We start from the raw sequence: 19881 nt of genomic DNA, 5'->3' as shown, positions 1-19881 counted from the left end.
AGAAACTTTTTCTGACCTCTTTTTATATTATTATTCTTATCATTTGAAAATTTTCTTTCAATTTTATATCTCAATATCGTATACCTCACTATTTTAGAAAATTTTGTTCTTATAAATTTGAAACTCAAAAAAGGATAATTATGATTTTCCAATACTTTCTTTAATTCATGACAAACTTCATTCCAAAATATTTGAAACTTAAAAATATACATTTTATTTTTATATTTAAGATTATAAAGATCAAGAAAATTAGAAAAACGAACTAGAACTATTTAAGAGTGGCACCTCACCGCCCATAGCTTCTTATACAAGTACATTGATTTTACCTTTTCTTCCATACTTCTCCGTTGATAGTTTGGAACTAATGTGCACAAAATGTGAGAGCCTAGTACATTGTTATTGGCAAATTTGGTTGCCTCGTGCAGGCATTTTAACAGGGGGTCTGGACGGAACATTCATTTTGCATACACATTTATGCATAAGTTAGGTGTTAATCAAATCGTGTAAAATGCATATTATCTCTGGACATAAAAAAACATTTATAAGGTGAAAAAATAGAAAATTAGTGAGGGTAGCGAAGGGGCTGATGAGGTAAATAATAGAACCCGTAATATCACATGAGCAACTCGACACACCAACACGGCACCGTTCTCTCTCCGTCTGTCTCTTCTCTTCCCACAACTCTCATAGGGCTTCGCTCCTCCCCCTTCTACTCTCTCTCTAAAAAACATACAAATCACCTATTCATTTTCCACTCGATCTGCGACTCACTCTCTCCCACCTAGTTTCACGATCCATTCTTATCCGATCCCCAATTCTCTCTCTCTCTCTCTCTCTCTCCCTCCTCTCTCTGTCTCTCTCGTCCCCTCTCTCTCTCTCTCTCTCTCTCTCTGTTTCCACTGTTCTTTCCTACACTTAAACAGATCCAAACAAGTAAATAGAGAGAGAGAGTAGTAGCGTGGGGGCATTTTCGATGGGAATGCCCGAACGATGAGCAAAGCCAGCATCCAACAACAACAACAACAAGACGAAGAGTGTTTCCACGATTCTCTCGATCGCATTCTCTCCTCAACTAACTCCTCTTGCTCTCCCTCTTCTTCCGAAGAAGAAGAAGACGAACACGACGTTGCGCATTCCCCTAATTTCAACCCTAATTATGCTCAAAAATCGAAATTCCCCATGGGCGTTTTGCACAACTACGACGTTTGGATCTCCCAGCCTTCTTCTGTCCAGGAACGCCGCTCTCGTCTTCTCCGTAACTTAGGTCTCGCCCGTGATTCTAAGTTTAGTAGATCGCTCGCTTTGGATCACGGTGAGATTCAATTAAACAATGATGATATTCATAATGATAATCAAAATGATGTTCGTGTAGCTGCTAGTTGTAATGCCGAAATGTTGCGATCTAAATCCGATGGTGACACGGGGAAATGTAGTAGTAATGGTAATGGTTTTTGTAATGATTCTGTTTGTTGTTTGCCCGAAATTCTTTGTATTGATTCCTCTGTGGTGGTAGGTAATGATTTAGGGTGTTGTCATGGGACGGTTGTAAATAAACATCATAATCGGTCTTGTAGTGGATCAGTAGCATTGCCGGGTGGTAATGGTAGTACTGTTTCGCCTAATAAGCCGCCTCTTGGGAAACATAGTCGAGTGGATTCTACAAGAAAGAGTTTGAGTGGTAACTGTATCTCGTTTGTTGTTAGGGAGAGTGGGGGCGGGGAAAGGGCAAGGGTAATGGAAGGGGAGGGGGATTTGGATTGTGATTTGATTGGTAGTGTTAGCGATCCTGCTTGCACGATAAAGAATCTTGATACGGGGAAGGAGTTTGTGGTGAATGAGGTCAGAGGTGATGGATCGTGGGAAAAAGTTAAGGAGGTTGCTACGGGAAGGCAGTTGACTATGGAGGAATTTGAGATGTGTGTTGGGCATTCGCCCATTGTTCAGGAATTGATGAGGAGACAGAATGTAGAGGATGGTAATGATAAGAACAATTCGGATTATAATGGGAATGGTGATGGGGCAAAACTGAAAAAGAAAGGTAGTTGGTTGAAAAGTATAAAGAACGTTGCTAGCTCTGTGACAGGCCGTAAGGAGAGACGGAGTAGTGATGATAGAGATACTGCTTCAGAGAGAGGTGGGCGGAGGTCAAGTTCTGCAACAGATGATAGCCAGGAAGTTTCATTTCATGGTCCAGAGAGAATACGGGTCAGACAATATGGCAAGTCATGTAAAGAGGTGACAGGGCTTTACAAGAGTCAGGAAATTCTGGCTCATACCGGATCTATTTGGACAATTAAGTTTAGTTTAAATGGTAAATATCTTGCCAGTGCTGGTGAGGACTGTGTTATTCATATATGGAAGGTTGGGGAATCCGAAAGAAAAGGCGATCTTTTGTTAGATAAGAGCGAAGATGGGAATCTGAGCCTTCTACTTTTAACTAATGACTCGCCTGAGCCAAATTCAGGATCACCAAATTTTGGGAGCCAGCTTGAAAAGAAACGAAGAGGACGGTCATCTATAAGCAGAAAGTCTGTCAGCCTTGATCATGTTTTTGTTCCAGAGACGGTATTTGCACTTTCAGAAAAACCTTTCTGTTCATTTGAAGGACATTTAGATGATGTACTTGATCTTTCATGGTCCAAGTCTCAGGTAGTAATGAATTCCTTTAGAAAATATATTTGTGTGTGCATTTTGCTGGCTTTATGCTCAACCTGTGACAGCCAATATCTATTACATTGCTTCCATCTCTTCATGTTAATTAGAGGCTTCAAATTTTTAAAGCTATGTCTGTTCAGTATATGTTTAATCATGCACTATGTTAGGAAACTTACATTTTCAGTCGAGACAAATTTATTAGATTTTTTTAGCAGGTTTGTGGTTGTAGAGAGAGATATGTCTTGATAAATTGTAGCAAGACAAGTGGCGCTAAATGTCTCTGAACTAGTAGTAGTATGTATCTTTAAAATACTATATGCATTGAACTCCTTCCTGACAGGAACAGTGATCTCTTGTATGGTCACCAGTGAATCTGTATGCATTCATTGATACGGTGGCTTGGATTCCAAAAGTAGGAAGTTGCAACGCGTGGAATATATTCTAGTGTTACTAATTAAGAAAAATCATTAAATACTTTTATGCATCACATGCATATTTTTTGCTGGTCTTGTTTGTATCTTGTCAAGTGTCGGCTTAAATATTATTATAATGTGTTTACGTGCACAGTGATTATTGATATATATTATTAGTTGAACATAGATAACATAATATGTGGATATATACTGTTAGCTGATAGTGATAATGTGATATGTGGGAATGGTGTTGATGCTTCAGAGCAGTTTTCTCGAATAGTATGCTAACCTTTAGCAATGCTTAGTAATGCAGTTTCAAATATCCTTGAAGAAATAAATGCATTTTTATTATAAAGCACAAATAATTTGTAAATATGAAAATAAGTAAGTAATCTGTTTCTGTCCTCTTGGTTTCTTTTTCCTGGGAAAGTATATTAGATTCCCGTGGAACCTAATTGATTGGAAAAATTTTCTCTTCAAATTGATCATTTTACAAGTTTTTTTGCTTTTAGATTTTAAGAATTAATTAGAAATGATGTGCTTGATTGGTATTAGTAGCTAGTGATTTGATACACTTGTACTACGACTCAGCCCAGGGTTCATCTTCTAGGTACTGTCGGTATTCGTAATAAATTATATATTTACTGGTGCAGCATAAAATTTAGTACCTAATTGATGCTAAGATGATAGTGGAGATCAAGGAGACTCGGTAGCTAGGAAGCATCGATTCTTGGGCAACCGACAAATCCCTGTATCCCCACAAACCCCTGTTTCGGGCCCTCGGATTCTTTGGGATAGTTAAAATAATTAAATGCATAATATCTCAACTAAAGTTTTCATTCTTTACAATTTTTACAACGATAAATAATTATATGACTTAAATTCTTGTATTTTAGATGCTTGTATCACATATTCGACTCAATTCTGAAGTTATTAATATTGTTGGATTTTATCATTCATAACATCAAATATATAAATATAATATTAATATATATGGTGTATTGCCTCGCACCCAAATTCCCATATTTTTTGATCCCGCACCTGCACCCACACCCATGCTTCTTAGCTCAGTAAACCATGTGATTCTCTAGTTTAAGGCTTTAAGCTTGATCTACTAAGCCCCAAGGAATATAAATCAACTTAAGTTTGATTGATTTTTATATGCATACTTTAGAAGTAGATGCATTAGCAAGGGTGTTACCTCGGTTGTCAAGGTTAGTTGATGGGGTCCTTACTGAGCTACTGGTTGACTATTTGTGTGCACTATTTGAAAGTTAAGAATAATAAATAATTAAATATTTACGTAAAACAATACAATGTAAAACACTTGATTTTGAGGTAACATAACTAATTGGTCCCAAAATCAACATATCAAATCAAATTCTCAAGGCTGCACATTAATTGTACAGAGATAAATTATTTATATTAATGCACTGTTATATTTATACTAATACTTGTATAATTAAGTGATAGATATATACAATTATGACAAAATCAGCCAACAGGGAGCGTAAATCGAGGTTAAATATACATATATTATTTAATAGAATAATGTATAAATTAAATATATCAACTGGCCAGTCGACCGACTTGCCTTTAAAATAAAGCGGGCAATTTGTCTACTTGTCGACTAGTTGATGATCAGCTGTCGAGGACTTAACAATAGTGATTATTTGCAAAGGCAGATGGGAGTAATTTAGGTGAAATAGTTGGTTCAGAAGGATTACGTTATTATCTAAAACATGTACCGGGCTACTAGCTATTTGGGTGCTGACTCTATGCTTGGTTTGATCGTAACGAAATGACTGTTATGTTTTATATATTCGTAATTCAGCTGGCTGTGTCTTTGTTTTCAAAAAGAGGTTTAAGGGTGTTTTATGCATCTAATTGTCCCACGGGATTTTGTAGAAACAATGACCTAAATTTTCTAAGAAAGTTATGTTAGATACTGTAAGATATACCCTTGACAAAGCTGATAGAATGCGTGTGTTTTTAGACTTTAATCGAGTCTGCTGTACTTAAATTCTGTAATTACCATATTCCCATAAATACGATTCTTTTTCAGACTGTTATCTTAAAAGGTCATGATCACTGTTTTCAGCATTTGCTTTCCTCTTCAATGGATAAAACTGTGCGGCTCTGGCACCTGACCAGCAAATCTTGTCTAAAGACTTTCTCACACAGTGATTATGGTAAGTTTCCATTTCAGCATTTCTTATAAAAGCTTAATTTTTATACTCATGGTATAAGCTGTGTGCTTATACCCCTTTAGTTTGTTACCTTTTTATGCTGTTCGTCTTACTCCCTTCTTCCTTTAGTAACTGGCTAAAACCTTATTGTTCTGATTCTTCTGCATTTTTCTCAACACAGTTACTTGCATCCAGTTTAATCCTGTTGATGATAATTTCTTCATCAGTGGATCACTAGATGCTAAGGTTCGCATATGGAATATTTCTGATCGGCAAGTTGTTGATTGGAGTGATCTGCATGAGATGGTCACTGCTGCATGCTATACGCCAGATGGTCAGGTTGGTTTTAATTGAATGTACTGCTATCTTCTCATTATTTGAAGTGCCACAGCGAGTAGCTGCCATTCTGTTATATGCCTATATTCAATTGTACCTCAAGATATTTTGTTGATTATGAAGGCTGCACTAGTTGGTTCATACAAGGGAAGCTGTCGCTTGTACAACACATCTGGTATGGGTCGTAGCTCTCTTTAGTCCTTGAATCGATTTTGTTCTCCCCTCTAATTAAGAAAGAAATGCGTGTATGTTTCAGACAATAAATTGCAGCAAAAGACTCAAATCAATTTGCACAACAAAAAGAAAAAAGGGCGTCACAGAAAAATTACTGGATTTCAGGTAAGTTCTGTTGTTGGACATATTTTTATCTAGGTTTTATGGATATGAAACCTATGAACTTTGTAAAAGTGTCTTTAATTTGTATTACTTGTATGTATTTTCTGTCAAGAGCCATTCGCAAATGCAGATTATACTTGTACATTAATGCTGGTCAAATTTTTGCTCGATAATGTCTCTAATTAATCCAGTTGCTCAGTTTGCACCAGGAAGCAAATCAGAAGTACTTATAACGTCTGCAGATTCACGAATCCGAGTAGTAGATGGAGTTGATCTAGTTCACAAGTTCAAAGGTAACCAACATTCACATTCATGGCCTCTTGAAAGTGAAACATTTTCAAGTAGACTTTTATAGATTATTAGAACTTTCCTCTCGGTCAAGAGTAAAATGTTCGAACTCAATGTGATTGCAAATAACGGATATATTAATTTTCATCATTTGTTGTTATCTGTATTGATTCCTCGAGTTGGACCATTTTCTTTAGCCTTTAATTGGCCAGGTCTAACAGTATGTGTTTGTAGTTGGAATTTGCAGTTGGCCCGCTTAAATTATGTTTAGCATGTGTATATTGAGGCAGCAGCCAAAAGGTTGACAATAAGAACTTGACTTTTGATTAGTGATGTGCGCCGGGTTTTATTTTGTGGGCGACACTGTTTCTATATTCACAATAGTTTGACATTTGAGGTTGTGGCCTAGTGGTAAACACACATGACACACCATGGTCCTCCCCCATGACCATTGTTACGGGATCAATTCCCTACCCCCCACCCACACCAAAAAAAATAAAATGATGATGATAATCGTTATGCTTACAATTCTATATTACAAATCCGAATTGGATTTTTTTTTATTCATTAGCTATTACATTTTCGGGGTTTTTTCCTCAATATTTTTGGTTGGTGAATTGTATGATTTTCGTTACAGGGTTCCGCAACACAAACAGCCAAATATCTGCCTCCCTTACTGCTAATGGGAAGTATGTGGTGTGTGCAAGTGAGGATTCTCATGTCTATATCTGGAAACATGAAGCTGATTCTCGACCTAGCAAAAGCAAAGGTGTGAATGTCACACGATCATATGAACACTTCCACTGCCAAGATGTATCTGCAGCCATCCCTTGGCCAGGTATGGGGGACATTTGGGGACTTCAAGATGGTTGTTCTGGAGAACTCAACGGACTTGATGATCATCCTGAAGAAGCCTCCTTAGCGAATAACCCTCCTACACCAGTAGAAGATGCTAACGTTATTGAGAGCTCACCTTTGGCAACTGGATGTACAAGTAGCCCATTCCATGGAACCATCTCTAGTGCAACAAACAGTTATTTCTTTGATAGAATAGCGACATGGCCAGAAGAAAAACTTCTTTTAGCTGCTAAGAAACGTAGCCCACATGTGAGTGTGGACTTCTCAAATGGCGTTAACCAGAGACGATCAGCCTGGGGCATGGTGATCGTAACTGCTGGTCTTCGAGGTGAAATCCGAACTTTTCAGAATTTTGGAATGCCAGTGTGTATTTAGGGTCCCGAATATGTTGTTGGAGAGGCAATAGCTATCGCAGGTCATCACCCCAATTAATCCAAGTTGGCAAATTTGTACAGCAATATTTCACAAGATTTGTTATTAATGGTGAGTTCCATTTCTTTTTTGATTTGTGTTTCTTGCCAGTCGAATTGATGATAGGTAGTCTGACTAGGCATTGAGAAAAAAAAGAGTAGATTTGTTAGGAATTACATATATATACACTATAGCTTTCTTTCTATCTGTGTAAATGCACCGGTCAGATATAAATTTTTTCAGTTGTATTAATATCCAGTTTTCGGTTATACATAAAACTTTTATCCTTTCGGTCTAGACACCTCACACCTGCCTGATATAGTACAGTGTATTGTCTAGTATCATATATCAATACGATGTAAAAAGAGTTATTGAAAGGTACTCACTTTTTCTTTTGCATAGCTTGGAAAGGAAGAAAGCTAGCTAACGTCCTAACATGGCATATATACTGAACAATTTGCACCGATGCAGGCGATATTGTTATCACTTGTTGAAAGTGATCAATTTAAAGATTAGTATAAAAAGTGATCAATTTAAAGATTGGTATAAGAATTTGCCGGAAAAGTGATCAATTTAAAGATTAGTATTAAAAAAAATTGCGGATCTTCAGTGCAATGTGCATATATAGGATGAGTATTTGAAATGGTCAATATGGTCGCGGTTAGATTGATGTAACACAATGATTATGTAAATTTGTTGATTAGTACTTCCTCTGTCTCTCGATACTTTTCTTAGTTTGTTTTCGACACGTTTGCCAACACACATTTTTAATCATTAATATTTTTAATTTCGTATTACTATTACATATAAAAATTTCACCGTATTAAAGTACTCATAAATACGAATCTAACAAGATCACTCATGACTATATTTGGTCCTATAAATTATGCGTAAATTAATAATTTGTCTCATGTTATGAACAGTGCCGACATCTCATATGGGAAAAGAATAAAGAAACAGAGGGAGTACTAATGATTTGATTATATTCTAAATATATATGTTTTTATTATTTTAAATTTAATAAGTTAAATATAGAATAATATTATAATGTGTTAATAAATTATATGTAATCATGGTATAAATTTTTACATATTGTTTGTAATTCTTATTTAAAAGATTTCTTATACAATTTTAGTCGCTGTAGGCGAGGTGATGTTTATCTCAGAAATGAAATATAAACAATTAATTTTATATATATTATGAAAACCATAAAATGGTAACACATGCAATATTTTTCGGACTTAATAATTTATATTTGATATATTAAAAATATAATCAAATAGTTATATTTCAATTCTGAATGGCGCTCCCAGAGCTCCTTCAAAGTTCAAACCCAAGTCTCGGTGAATTAACTTTTAAATGGACAAAAAAGAAAAAAAATTAAACCCGATCAACCCGACCCATTTACGCACCCCAGGACCAAGATAGCAAATGGGCCTCTTTTTACGTCTCCTTTTCCTTTCTGAGTTTCTGTCACTTTTAAACCCTAACATCTAAAACCCTAGACGCGTATACTGTATACACACATACATACGTACAATTCGTAATTGAAATGGGGAAGAAGCGAAAGCACGTTGAGACCGTAACAGAGATACCTAAACAAGAAGACAAAGAAGTAGTAGTAGAAGAAGAAGCCAAGCATAACAATGAAACTCATTCTGGGCCCATATTTAGAAACAAAGAGAAAGTCTTGGTCACTTGTTCTCGTCGCATTAATTTTAGGTACCCAATTTTGATATATATGTGATTCTTGTGTTTGGTGATAATTTTTTTTTAATTTTTTTTAATTTTAGTTGTTTGATTACATTGGTTCGGTTATGATTTTTGTTCTGTTTAGGTATAGGCACTTGATGTTGAATTTAGTGTCGCTGTTGCCGCATTGTAAGAAAGAAAATAAAGTTGAATCCAAGGCGGCTCTTAATGAGCTTGTTGAACTTAGAAGCTGCTCGTCTTGTCTCTTTTTTGAGGTTAGGTTTACAGTTTATTGAATGCGATTTATATTTGACGGAGAAAGGGGTACTAAAAACTGAATTAGGACTCGGGGTTCTCTTATTTTGGGGGTACTTATGTTTTGTTTTGTTGATTTCAGTCACGTAAAGAAACAGACCTTTATTTATGGATGGCAAAGTGTCCTACTGGTCCGTCTGTCAAGTTCATAGTTAATGCAGGTGATTCTTTTATTTTTTGCAAATGTTTGATAGTATTTTGTAATTCGTTTTACATTTTGTTATATGTTTGCTTATTGACTTTATTTTTGGTTATCTGATTCTTTATCTGACTGTTGAAATCTTATGTTTTTCTCTAGTTCATACTATGGAAGAATTGAAACTTACTGGAAATCATCTCACTAATTCACGCCCTCTTTTGACCTTTTCCACAAGTTTTGGTAAAGATGCTCACTGGAGACTGTTAAAAGAGATGATCACACAGGTAGTGCATAATCTCTTTCCCTGAGTTAATATGCCTTCTGTCTTATTACAGAGTTTTTACTTTAGAAAATAGGCAGGGTTAGTTATTCTAGTACACACCGCAATATTATTTTAGAGTGATGCACGGAGGTTTTAGTGAAATTCAAGTTTATTATACTCTAGTTGATGTTGTATAGTGGCTCAGAACCCTGTTTTCTGGTCTCATCCATCCTTATAAATTTTGAGTTCCTTGCAAATTTGGACGCGCGTGTGTGTGTACAGAATACTGTACATAATGGAAAGAATTGGATCTTACTATTTTAAAATTTAAAGGTCATGGTGTGGATACAGAAATGAGTTTTATTGTTCATACAAACACTAATAGTTGATGGTTCATGGTTGAGAGGAAAATGCCTATGGCCATTAAGTATTGAGGTATACTGTAAAAAAATGCATATGTGAGGCATTGCCTAATCTGTGCTCTCAAGTACAAAATGAACAAAATATCTGGCTGTTACAATTATTTGATTTTTGCTGTTATTTGTGATTTCAGAATGAATAATCTATGAATCTAAAACTAATTAGACCATCAACTAATTTGCTTGGTGTAATATTTATTTTACCTGGATATGGAATTCTTTACTAAGCTATGCTAAAGTTTTTATTTTGTTTCCCTTACTTTTTCCAGATATTTGGAACTCCCAAGGATTACAGAAGAACCAAGCCATACTATGACCATGTATTTGCTTTCTCAATTGTTGATGACCACATCTGGTTCCGAAATTATCAGGTTGGTGTGAAACAAACATATTTGTCATCTCATATCTGATACAATGTACAAACTGGAAGTATTCTTATCTTCTGCATGACCCAAAAAATAATAAGAACTGGATGAATTCACAAGTTCATCTGTATTGGTCAAGTGAGTAGACTCTCTTTTTTAAATGATTGATGAATTACTTATCCGAGCATGCATCTACTGAGTTTTGAAGGCACATTTGCAGTTTCAACTGCGCAATTTCAAGTATGAAGGTATCCATCACTAGATTCTAAAGTGTGCATGTATCGAGCACACAGGTCTTATTTAAAGGTGTTATACAACACTAACCGATCTAAATCCATATGGCATTTCCTATATCTTGTCGTACTCTTAATGTTAGGGTCCTAGCTGTGGTGGTGGGGTGAGGCTGTGTACTTGACTATGATGATTTTAAGGCAAACAAGATATTACAATGAGTATATTATTGATACTCGATATGACTTATTTTGGCTCTACTGAGTGAGAGGAGAAGTTTGTCTTTTTCCTGCTAAATGAGAAATTTGTTCTTGGTCTGTGAAACATTATAAACGATACTTAATGAAGTATATTACTGAAACCGTAAATAAAATACTTTATAAAGTATCGTAAATGATACTTCATGAAGTATAATACTTCAGTTATTTAAAAGCTGGAAAATTAGATAGTAGCCATCTTGCAGTGGATCCTTCACTAGATTCTGAAGTGGGCATGTATCGAGCTAACGAGTACTAGTTAAAGATGTTATACAACACTAATATTTCTAAAAAAAATTGTAATTGTAATTGTTAGGGTCCTGGCAGTGGCGGGGTGAGGCTGTGCACTTGACTAATAATTTTAGGCAAACAAGATATGATATTGAGTATATTGCTGCTGGTTGTCGGTAGTTGACATGACTTTTTTTATGCTACAAGTGAGATGAGTAGGTTCTTGTCTAATAAGTTATACTCCTTTTTAATACCTTTATTTGATATAACTTTGAGTTTGCTAGCATATTTCAGTCTTTCTATGATCTAAGGAAAATACACACACAACTTTTTAGTATTAATTTAGTAACAACTATGAAACTAAATTTTCATTCATAATAGATTGTGAGAAAAAAATTGTGTATAGCAACTACTTTCACAAATCTATTTTTCTAATAAATCACAAAGGAAGCAGTACTTGACAATTTCTATAATATATATTATTAGGCTGCACAAAGTGGTGCATAGTGGATTGTTAACTTGATGCTTGGAGTATATTATCACTAGTTTAATATACGGTTTCATTATATGCATGTTTCTTTAATTGAATCAGATTTCCTGTTCTCATACCGAAGCAGATAAGATAGACCGAGAGGGGCTTGACAAGATGACCCTCGTTGAGGTAATGCACTACATATGTGCACATGTTCATATTGTTGCCAGTCAATATTCAAATTTATACCATAGTAATTTTTTAATTGTATCCAAGGACAGGTTGGTCCAAGATTTTGTTTAAATCCAATTAAGGTGTTTGGTGGAAGTTTTGGAGGCCAGACACTATACGAGAATCCATTTTATGTTTCACCGAACCAGGTTAGAGTATGTTTTAATTTTTCAAGTTATTTGCCTCTCGTACTTGGAAAGGTTTAGAAGGCTTTGGGAACTAAATTATTTAGCTTTACTAATTTGTTACATACTTACATCTTTCAAAGATTAATTTGATTCATTTGACTGAATATAACTAAAACCAAAATCTCTAACTAACGTGTTTCTGAAGCTAAGATTATCCTAGTTTCCTTGATAATTCATATATTTACACCAGTACATCTGAATTATCTTCTTCTGTCTCAGATTCGTTCTTTGGATAAAAAGAAAAAGGCAGGCAAATATGCAAAGAAAGTGAAAGCTAAGATAAGGAGGAAGATGCAAGAGTTGTCAAAGCCAATGGAGGAAGATGAATTTGCAGACACATGGCAGGATCAGTAGAGCTGATTGGTCTGAATTTTAAGATTTAACTAGTGCTGGTTCTCTTTACTCTTATTTGTATTTACTATGTCTGGTGATGGATAAATACTCTTTCAAGTTACTCTAGAATGGCTGGTATATGAATCACTTCACTTTTGCTCAACTGCTTCTGTGCCCCTAATCTCCAAAACTTTTTTAAGAACTGAATCAAATAGCTTGTAAGTTGTAACCAAAGTAACCAACATGTAATTATTCAAGTTAATCTATATTATTTAGGTACAACAAACTCTGTTGCAGAAGTACAACCACAAGGGCACAAATTCTCAACTAAACAAAGAAAAAAAAACCACTGGAATGCTGTTAAACATTTAGGGCGACCGAGATGAGAAATATTGATGAGTCCTTCAGTAGGAAGTATCCCATTCAGTCCAGTTGCTCTGACTTCCGACTCGAGGAATGCTGTTAACCCTGGAGTAGACATCTAGCTTGAAGTTAGCACCACACATTACCCCTTCACTATCCACCCTTGGCATTGCTCTCATCTTGTTCATTGGGTGCTCAAAATTCATCAGCCCTCCCTCACTGTGGAACATACACCCTTTAGGAAAGGGTGCAAATGATTTCGCACATCCTGCTTTTATCACCTCCAAATCATCAGATATCACAACAGATCCATCCGCAGCAATTCCCCAGTATAGCTTCACTCCCCCATCCGAGCCCTGAAGTTAAGATGATAAAATTGTTCATCCACTATACTACACATACAACATTCTGTAATTCCATCAATAAGTGTCCAAGTTAGTAGTACTACTGTTCAACTTACCAGCGCAGTAAAAACTTTGCCAGCTTTGCTGTCATAGACAACAAAAGCGAAACTCCCTTCCATATCTTTGATAACTTGATCTGCCGGGTAAGGACCCCGGTCGCGAAGCGTCCGGTAAGCCTCAATCACAAACATGGCCTCATTGGTCCCTTTGGACAACCCATACTGCTTAATCTGGGAGCAGAGGTTGTTCAAACTCCCCAGAAAGAGACAGTATATATCATCAAACCCGCAAAACAACCTGGAAAACACAGGAACACATGATTATATCGATATAGACTGCATATAATTATGTTAACGTGGTTTGATATGTATACAAAAAAAGACCTCTGATGGCGAAGCATGGTGACATGATCAGGTTTAACATAAGCAAGAACAGCAGATTGCGCGAAGGTCATGGAAAAAGTGTTGGTAGGATGAACAGAGAGGAATTGCTGGAGGGTCTCCTCAGGGAGCTTAGGCTTTTGCTTGTGAGATGCCGGACTGTTGAGCTCCTCCGGTGGATGAGCAAACGCCTTGTGGAATATAGCCAACATTGTACTCTTTTTCTCTGTGTGTGTGTGAATAATTGAGGAGATTCAGAGTGAATGAATGAATAATAATGTAGGAATGAGGTGAGGGGGATTCATACTTATATTAGCAAGCATGGAAGTATGAGGGCCCCTGGACTGAGAATTCTGGTGCTGGGTGGGATGGCAATTTTATCTTTATTCAGAGCACGTGACGTTGATGAAAATGGTGTAGTGGATAAGGTTTCTTTATTTCTCGTACTTCGATAAATTACGTCTTTATCTTAAACAATCTTACATTATTATTTATTCTCTTTGTTCCGTCTCAGATCCATAATTTTCTTTCTTTCTATATTCTTATTATTTATAAGAATTAAAACAATACAGTAATTTTAATATTTTATATTACATATACACTATATAGATAAGCTAAGGCGTCACATTCTGACAAAGGCTGGGTAGCCTCTTTCCTCCAAATAATAATAGTCCAAAATGCCTCCTCTAAGCCTCTATTGTTTGATGGTGGTGACAGTACTCCTGTGTCTCGTAATTTTTCAAAAATATTATAATGTGCTTCTTAACATTACATGCCCACAGTTGTAGCCTGTAGGTAATATTTTTCAAGTTAAATAGTGTATTCTCTCGGAATTAAAAACTACTCAGCATATATTATTATTAAAAATGACGCGAAACCATATCCCGTGGCCAGTGTTCAGGAAAAACAAGATGCATGCATATATATATATATATATAGATGCATGCATATATATATATATATATATATATATATATATATATATATATATATATATATCTAAAGTAAATAGGGGTGGGAAAGAAACAAAGAGAATGAGGCATTTGTAAATAGTAGGTGATGAGGCAGCAGATGAGAAACAAGTTTTGAGCCCATAGATAATAGTAAGAGATTAACTAACTGCCTCATTCGTCCAAGTTGGCAAATACCAGCTGCCTCTGATCTACCTGTTTTGGCCTGCATCATTTTCTTTATCATGATAAATATCGCCATGTCCCCTTCACCGTAAATGGGAAGATTGTCTCATTGCTCTGCACAGACTGCGCTATTAGTTTGATAACATTGATAACAGATATAAAATTTGATAATGAACAAAGAATATTATATCTTATAACACCTTCAGGGTCTTCCTCAAGGCTTCAAAAATTTACCATGCCCTGGAGGTTTAAATCAGATATCTGTAGTAGATACCAATCCTTGCTACTGTAAGAATAAACCCAATTAGTTCTCTCGACAGGCATCTAATGATTTTTTTAAGCATGATGAAAGATAAAGAAAGAATATTACCAGACTTATGACCGGTGAATGTGAGTTCATAGACCTGTCATTGGTTTCCTACTTCCATCAATTAAAACATCCTTCAAAATGCTCATGCCACGGGGCTCCCATAAAACCGCAAGGGTACATCTGAAGCATGGGCAATAAACTTGCAGCTCCAAAAGACTAAATGAAGGGAGGGTATTACATCAAAGTTGGCATTATTGGCAACAAATATGTATTACTCTGCTGGCCAGAACAAATTGAAATATAGGATAGCTGAAATACCACAGGTCACACTCTGATGGCTACTGAAATTTAGGATATCTTCACAACTAAGTGAACAAGATAGCTGTTAAGTTGCCTGACATACCTGGAAGGACAATTAGATAGTATCGTTCGATTTAACTATCTACAGAAAACAAATATCACAGTCTGATGGAACAGGGCAATCCAATAAACAGATACACTTGGATTGACTAATGGTAAACCTGGTTAGGACATGCCAGTAATGTGGTTCCAATTCAAGATAGTTACAACACGCAAGTTTGTCACCGCACAAATAACAACCTCTTTAGTAACAGCAACCTAGCACAGAAGGCAATGAAGAGGACAAGAAAGACAACTCCACAATACACACACACACACAAACACTAACAAATGCACACAACTTCAGAGACAAGAACTTTATTTTCAAATAAACTTCAACATGGAATTCTATTTTGCAACTTATTTTGTAAATATCTACGCACATTAAAAAAATTTATCATAAAGGAGAGGCATCTCCTCTCTCCCCATTCATGTATTTTGATGGGTGCAAAAAATTAAATATAGGTGACGATTTAAAAGAATTGTATAAAATAATTTTCCCGTTTCAATCATAGTTGACTTCTATACCGAAGATAATTTATTAGAGGGAGAGACTTGTAATGTACTTCCTTCAAATAAGACAACTATAAATATCTAAGTATAAAACCATCTTCCAAATCAAGCACAGAGATGTCTGCTTACTTGCGTGAAAGTGCAACTTCTTGGATCCTAAATCTTGCAGACTTGCGAAGCACTCTTTCTTACAATAGACTTATGGAAGAAACATAAATTAATTTGGACCCATAATCTAAAGTAGACTATGCAGTCAGGGATTCATGCTGCAACAAGATTCAGCTAACTGGTCAACTGGTAACAGTAGACTGACTTAACTACTTCAGGTGCCCAATATGACCATGGCTTAAATGGCCAAAATTAAGAAAACATAGTGGTTGGAATCATTCAGTGACCTCCTTTCTCAAGCCAAGGATTTCCTCTGTTCCTTCATCGATGTCTATATTATCAAACTGCATGCTTTCTATAATTTCATCCACTCCTATACCACCTCTTACATTTGCTTTAATTAGAGCATGGTACATTTCTTTGTTAACAGCGATTACAGACCTCAGTGAACGTACAAAAGCTTCTACTTCTGCGATTTCACCCTTTTCACCAAGCCAATGCAATATGCTTGAAATCAGTGCAGGTTTTGGTCTCCAACCTGGACTTCCTTCCGCAACAGCCAGAGCTTCCTTCATGCACTCAAAAGCCTTTTCCATATTCTCCACCTCCTTGTATCCTAACGAAATGATAGCCCAAGAGTTTGGTATTGGAGTCTTACCTGTGTTAATTATGTTCTTCAGTGTAGTTTCAGCTTTTTCTACCAACCCCTTAGAACATAACCCGATAAGGAAAACATTTGGTACACGGAAATCAAAAGTCTGGCACGATGATGCCCATTCCTTAAGCACTATTTCGCTTTCCTCGATTTCCCCAAGTTTCCCCAACATACCTAGCATTGTTATATAATCTCTGTTAACTTGCTTCTTGCAGACAACTTTCTGAAGGCCCCACAATCTCATCACCTCATTCTTGTTACCAAGATTCGCATAATGCGATATTAAGTGATTGTAACCAAGAGCATCTTTATTCAGCTTTGCTTCCAATTTTTTCAAGACAACGAGTGCTTTCTCCTTTTGTTCCGCTCTAATGTAATGATTGACTGCTGTAGAATATGTGGTCCAGTCCATAGTGACATGAGGTTGGCACTCCATTTCTTCTAGAGTCTTTTGCATACTGTCAAAATCAGATCTTTCTCCATACGAGTTGATGCAGATTCTGTAGCTGAAGTTATTAGGTGAGATGCCATTTTCTTTCATCTGTGTCAGCACATCTGGGATCTTTTCTAGTTGACCAGTGCGGGAATAGAGACACATGAGATTGTTGTAAACAAGAGGAGAAGATGCATAGCCAATCTCCTTCATTTTCTGCATATGCAAAAGGGATTTATCAACAAGTCCTTCTCGAACATAACAGTTAAGTAGAGCTCCATATGTCCTCTCATCTTTTTCTTTTTCACTCAATTTATCGAAGAAGCACTCTGCAGCATCAAGTCCCCTGGCTACACCAATGAGATCCAACTGCAAAGCAAGATGCCCAGAAGAAACTGGGTAAAAATTGTTGATGTTGACCCACTCACAAAGCTGTTCCAGACAAGGTTATACAAGCAGAGATTAATTGAAGAATGAGAAGCTAATTTATTCAGAATATATGCAGGCCTTGAGAAATTATGGATAGACTACAATCATTTTGTATCAAGAGAAAACATTTGAAGGAGATAATTAATTATTTTTCTGAAGGACAATAATTTCTTGAGGCCGGAACAATCATGTAGTGTCATACTCATACCAAGTACCAGAAAACCACTATTAACTAAAAGCATCTTCAAGAGCCTCTCTATGTTGGCTCTTAACTTGGAATTCCAGGAGAGAGAATAACAAAGCCGCATTCATTCTCTTCTCTCTCCAATTTCTTTTGTATATATATGGATTCGAACTTCAAATCACTTTCAACAACAAAACAATAAATAAGGAGTGAGTTTAATAGTCATTCTGGCAATGAACACAGACAAAATCTTTTAGAGCCAAATGTTTATACTTTTTATAAAGTGAGCTCGGAGATGCTCTAAATACCCTTGTGACCGCAGACGCAGAGTTAACTAACACCAATTGGAACTTATTAATGTGACAAACATATGGATGACAAAATGTAGTACTATATTATCGAGGGGTTAAATATCAAAGTGGTCACTGAAGTGGAGGTCATATATTACTTCACTCACTGATTTTAACGGGGTATCATTTCAATCATTAAAGTCACAATAAATATCAATCAAGTACCTTCAAATTTTAGTTCAAGGAGTTAAAATATTATTTATAGAGTTTTACACATTGTTCTTGAATGCTATAACAACCAAGTAAAAGGTTATGACTTCTAATATTTATGACAATATATTTAGATTTTATCAATTTTGTTTACTATTTATTTTTAATTAAAACAAAAATAATAAATATATAATAAAAAATAAATAGTAAATAAACTTTATAAAATCTAAATATATTATCATAAATACTAGAAGTCATAACCTTATACCTGGTTATGGTAGTATTCAAAAATAATGTGCCAAACTCTATAAATAATATTTTTACTCCTTAAACTAAAATTTTGAGGTACTTGATTGCTATTTATTATGACTTTAGTGACTGAAATGATATCCCGTTAAGATCAGTGATCAGTGAGATATATGACCTCCACTTCAATGACCACTTTGATATTTAATCCTATTATCGAGATTCACTAATGACTACACTGTTAGTTAAAAACAGTGTTCTAAAAATCACCGATTACTCCTTAAAAAATATTTTACACATTCACCGATTACGATTTTACTAAAAATCCCCCATTTATCGAAAAAATCTCCAATAAATGCCTGATAAATCCTAATCTATAGGTCAACCGATTAGTTCCCATTCTCAATTTTCACAATCATAGTTAAAACACATCAATTAGCCTCTTGTACTAGCACAAATTACAAAATATAAAGAAATAAAATCTAGAAATGGAACCTGGAGGGCGTGAGAGTATCTTTTACTAGCTCGAAGTTCGCGAACAAAACGTTGAAAATCAGGTTCTTTAAACTTGTTCCCTTCTGTAATCCATTGATCAAGCACCGGAAGAATGCTAACTTTGGGGTCTCTTAAAGGATTGATTCTTTGAAATAGCCTGCTGCTGTTACTGGGTTTTGATTGAGTAGCAGTGCTGTATCTTGACAGCGAAAGCAAAGACTTAGTTTTGATGAGATTGTTTGTGTTGCAGCTTGGTTTTATGGTGGAAATTGTTGTGCCCATTTCTTTCTGGCTTAAAGGCTTCAGAAACTACAGATTTTGGAATGGGGGAGGCCGGAGAGGTTTAGGGTTTATAGACTTCTAATTAAAGGGTCGATAATAAGGATTTATAAAGAAAATACTCTGCTATTTTATCAAATTATCTTTTTATTTTTTTTATATTTTTGAGATTATCTCCGTAAAAATTAAATTTTGAGAGATTATTAAGTAAATTAATATTTTTTTCCCTAAATTTTTAGTGTGTATCTCTTTTTATCAATAGAAAATATAAATTGTATTAAAGTAATTTATAACTCGTGATGATTTGTAATTTATTATATATATATATATATATATATATATATATTATAGTTAAAAAAATATAATTGATCCTTCCCTTTTTACATGTCGTTTTCAAAAATCACGTATTTTAAGAAATGTCAATTT

At 35.5% G+C, this 19881-nt stretch overlaps 4 protein-coding genes across 12 annotated transcripts; 2 read left to right on the top strand and 2 right to left on the bottom strand.

Moving 5' to 3' along the window:
- The first annotated feature begins 568 nt into the window (after window positions 1-568).
- Window positions 569-7773, top strand: LOC108227684 (uncharacterized). Its single transcript, XM_017402963.2, has 7 exons — window positions 569-2649; window positions 5170-5260; window positions 5439-5596; window positions 5717-5768; window positions 5850-5932; window positions 6129-6222; window positions 6855-7773. The coding sequence occupies exons 1-7, from the start codon at window positions 991-993 to the stop codon at window positions 7448-7450; spliced, it is 2733 nt and encodes a 910-aa protein (XP_017258452.1). The 5' UTR covers window positions 569-990; the 3' UTR covers window positions 7451-7773.
- Window positions 7774-8877: 1104 nt separating this feature from the next.
- On the top strand, window positions 8878-12784 carry LOC108228033 (ribosome biogenesis protein BRX1 homolog 1). Of its 2 annotated transcripts, none has more exons than XM_017403493.2 (8): window positions 8878-9208; window positions 9324-9453; window positions 9576-9654; window positions 9792-9916; window positions 10583-10684; window positions 11990-12058; window positions 12151-12249; window positions 12508-12784. In XM_017403493.2, the coding sequence occupies exons 1-8, from the start codon at window positions 9039-9041 to the stop codon at window positions 12640-12642; spliced, it is 909 nt and encodes a 302-aa protein (XP_017258982.1). In that variant the 5' UTR covers window positions 8878-9038; the 3' UTR covers window positions 12643-12784. The 2 variants fall into 2 exon arrangements, with proteins under 2 accessions (XP_017258982.1, XP_063935009.1); XM_064078939.1 differs by having other exon boundaries at window positions 8908-9208; window positions 12151-12255.
- A 60-nt stretch (window positions 12785-12844) lies between these two features.
- On the bottom strand, window positions 12845-14153 carry LOC108228035 (stem-specific protein TSJT1). The gene is made up of 3 exons (XM_017403494.2): window positions 13772-14153; window positions 13445-13685; window positions 12845-13340 (listed from the first exon to the last, which is right to left on the bottom strand). Exons 1-3 carry the CDS (start codon window positions 13978-13980, stop codon window positions 13026-13028), a joined length of 765 nt encoding a protein of 254 aa, XP_017258983.1. The 5' UTR covers window positions 13981-14153; the 3' UTR covers window positions 12845-13025.
- Window positions 14154-14888: 735 nt separating this feature from the next.
- On the bottom strand, window positions 14889-19545 carry LOC108224327 (pentatricopeptide repeat-containing protein At4g21705, mitochondrial). 8 transcript variants are annotated; one of them, XM_064078938.1, is made up of 6 exons: window positions 19177-19545; window positions 16256-17754; window positions 15533-15617; window positions 15275-15430; window positions 15105-15190; window positions 14889-15018 (listed from the first exon to the last, which is right to left on the bottom strand). In XM_064078938.1, exons 1-2 carry the CDS (start codon window positions 19456-19458, stop codon window positions 16510-16512), a joined length of 1527 nt encoding a protein of 508 aa, XP_063935008.1. In that variant the 5' UTR covers window positions 19459-19545; the 3' UTR covers window positions 14889-15018; window positions 15105-15190; window positions 15275-15430; window positions 15533-15617; window positions 16256-16509. The 8 variants fall into 8 exon arrangements, with proteins under 8 accessions (XP_063935008.1, XP_017254380.1, XP_017254383.1 ...); XM_017398891.1 differs by having other exon boundaries at window positions 15275-15617; XM_017398894.1 differs by lacking the exon at window positions 15533-15617.
- Between the last annotated feature and the right edge of the window lie 336 nt (window positions 19546-19881).

This window comes from Daucus carota, chromosome 6, assembly GCF_001625215.2.
Source record: "Daucus carota subsp. sativus chromosome 6, DH1 v3.0, whole genome shotgun sequence".
NCBI classification, from domain to species: Eukaryota; Viridiplantae; Streptophyta; class Magnoliopsida; order Apiales; family Apiaceae; genus Daucus; species Daucus carota.
Note: the sequence above shows the minus strand (reverse complement) of the source record. Positions and strands in the feature narration are given on the sequence as shown.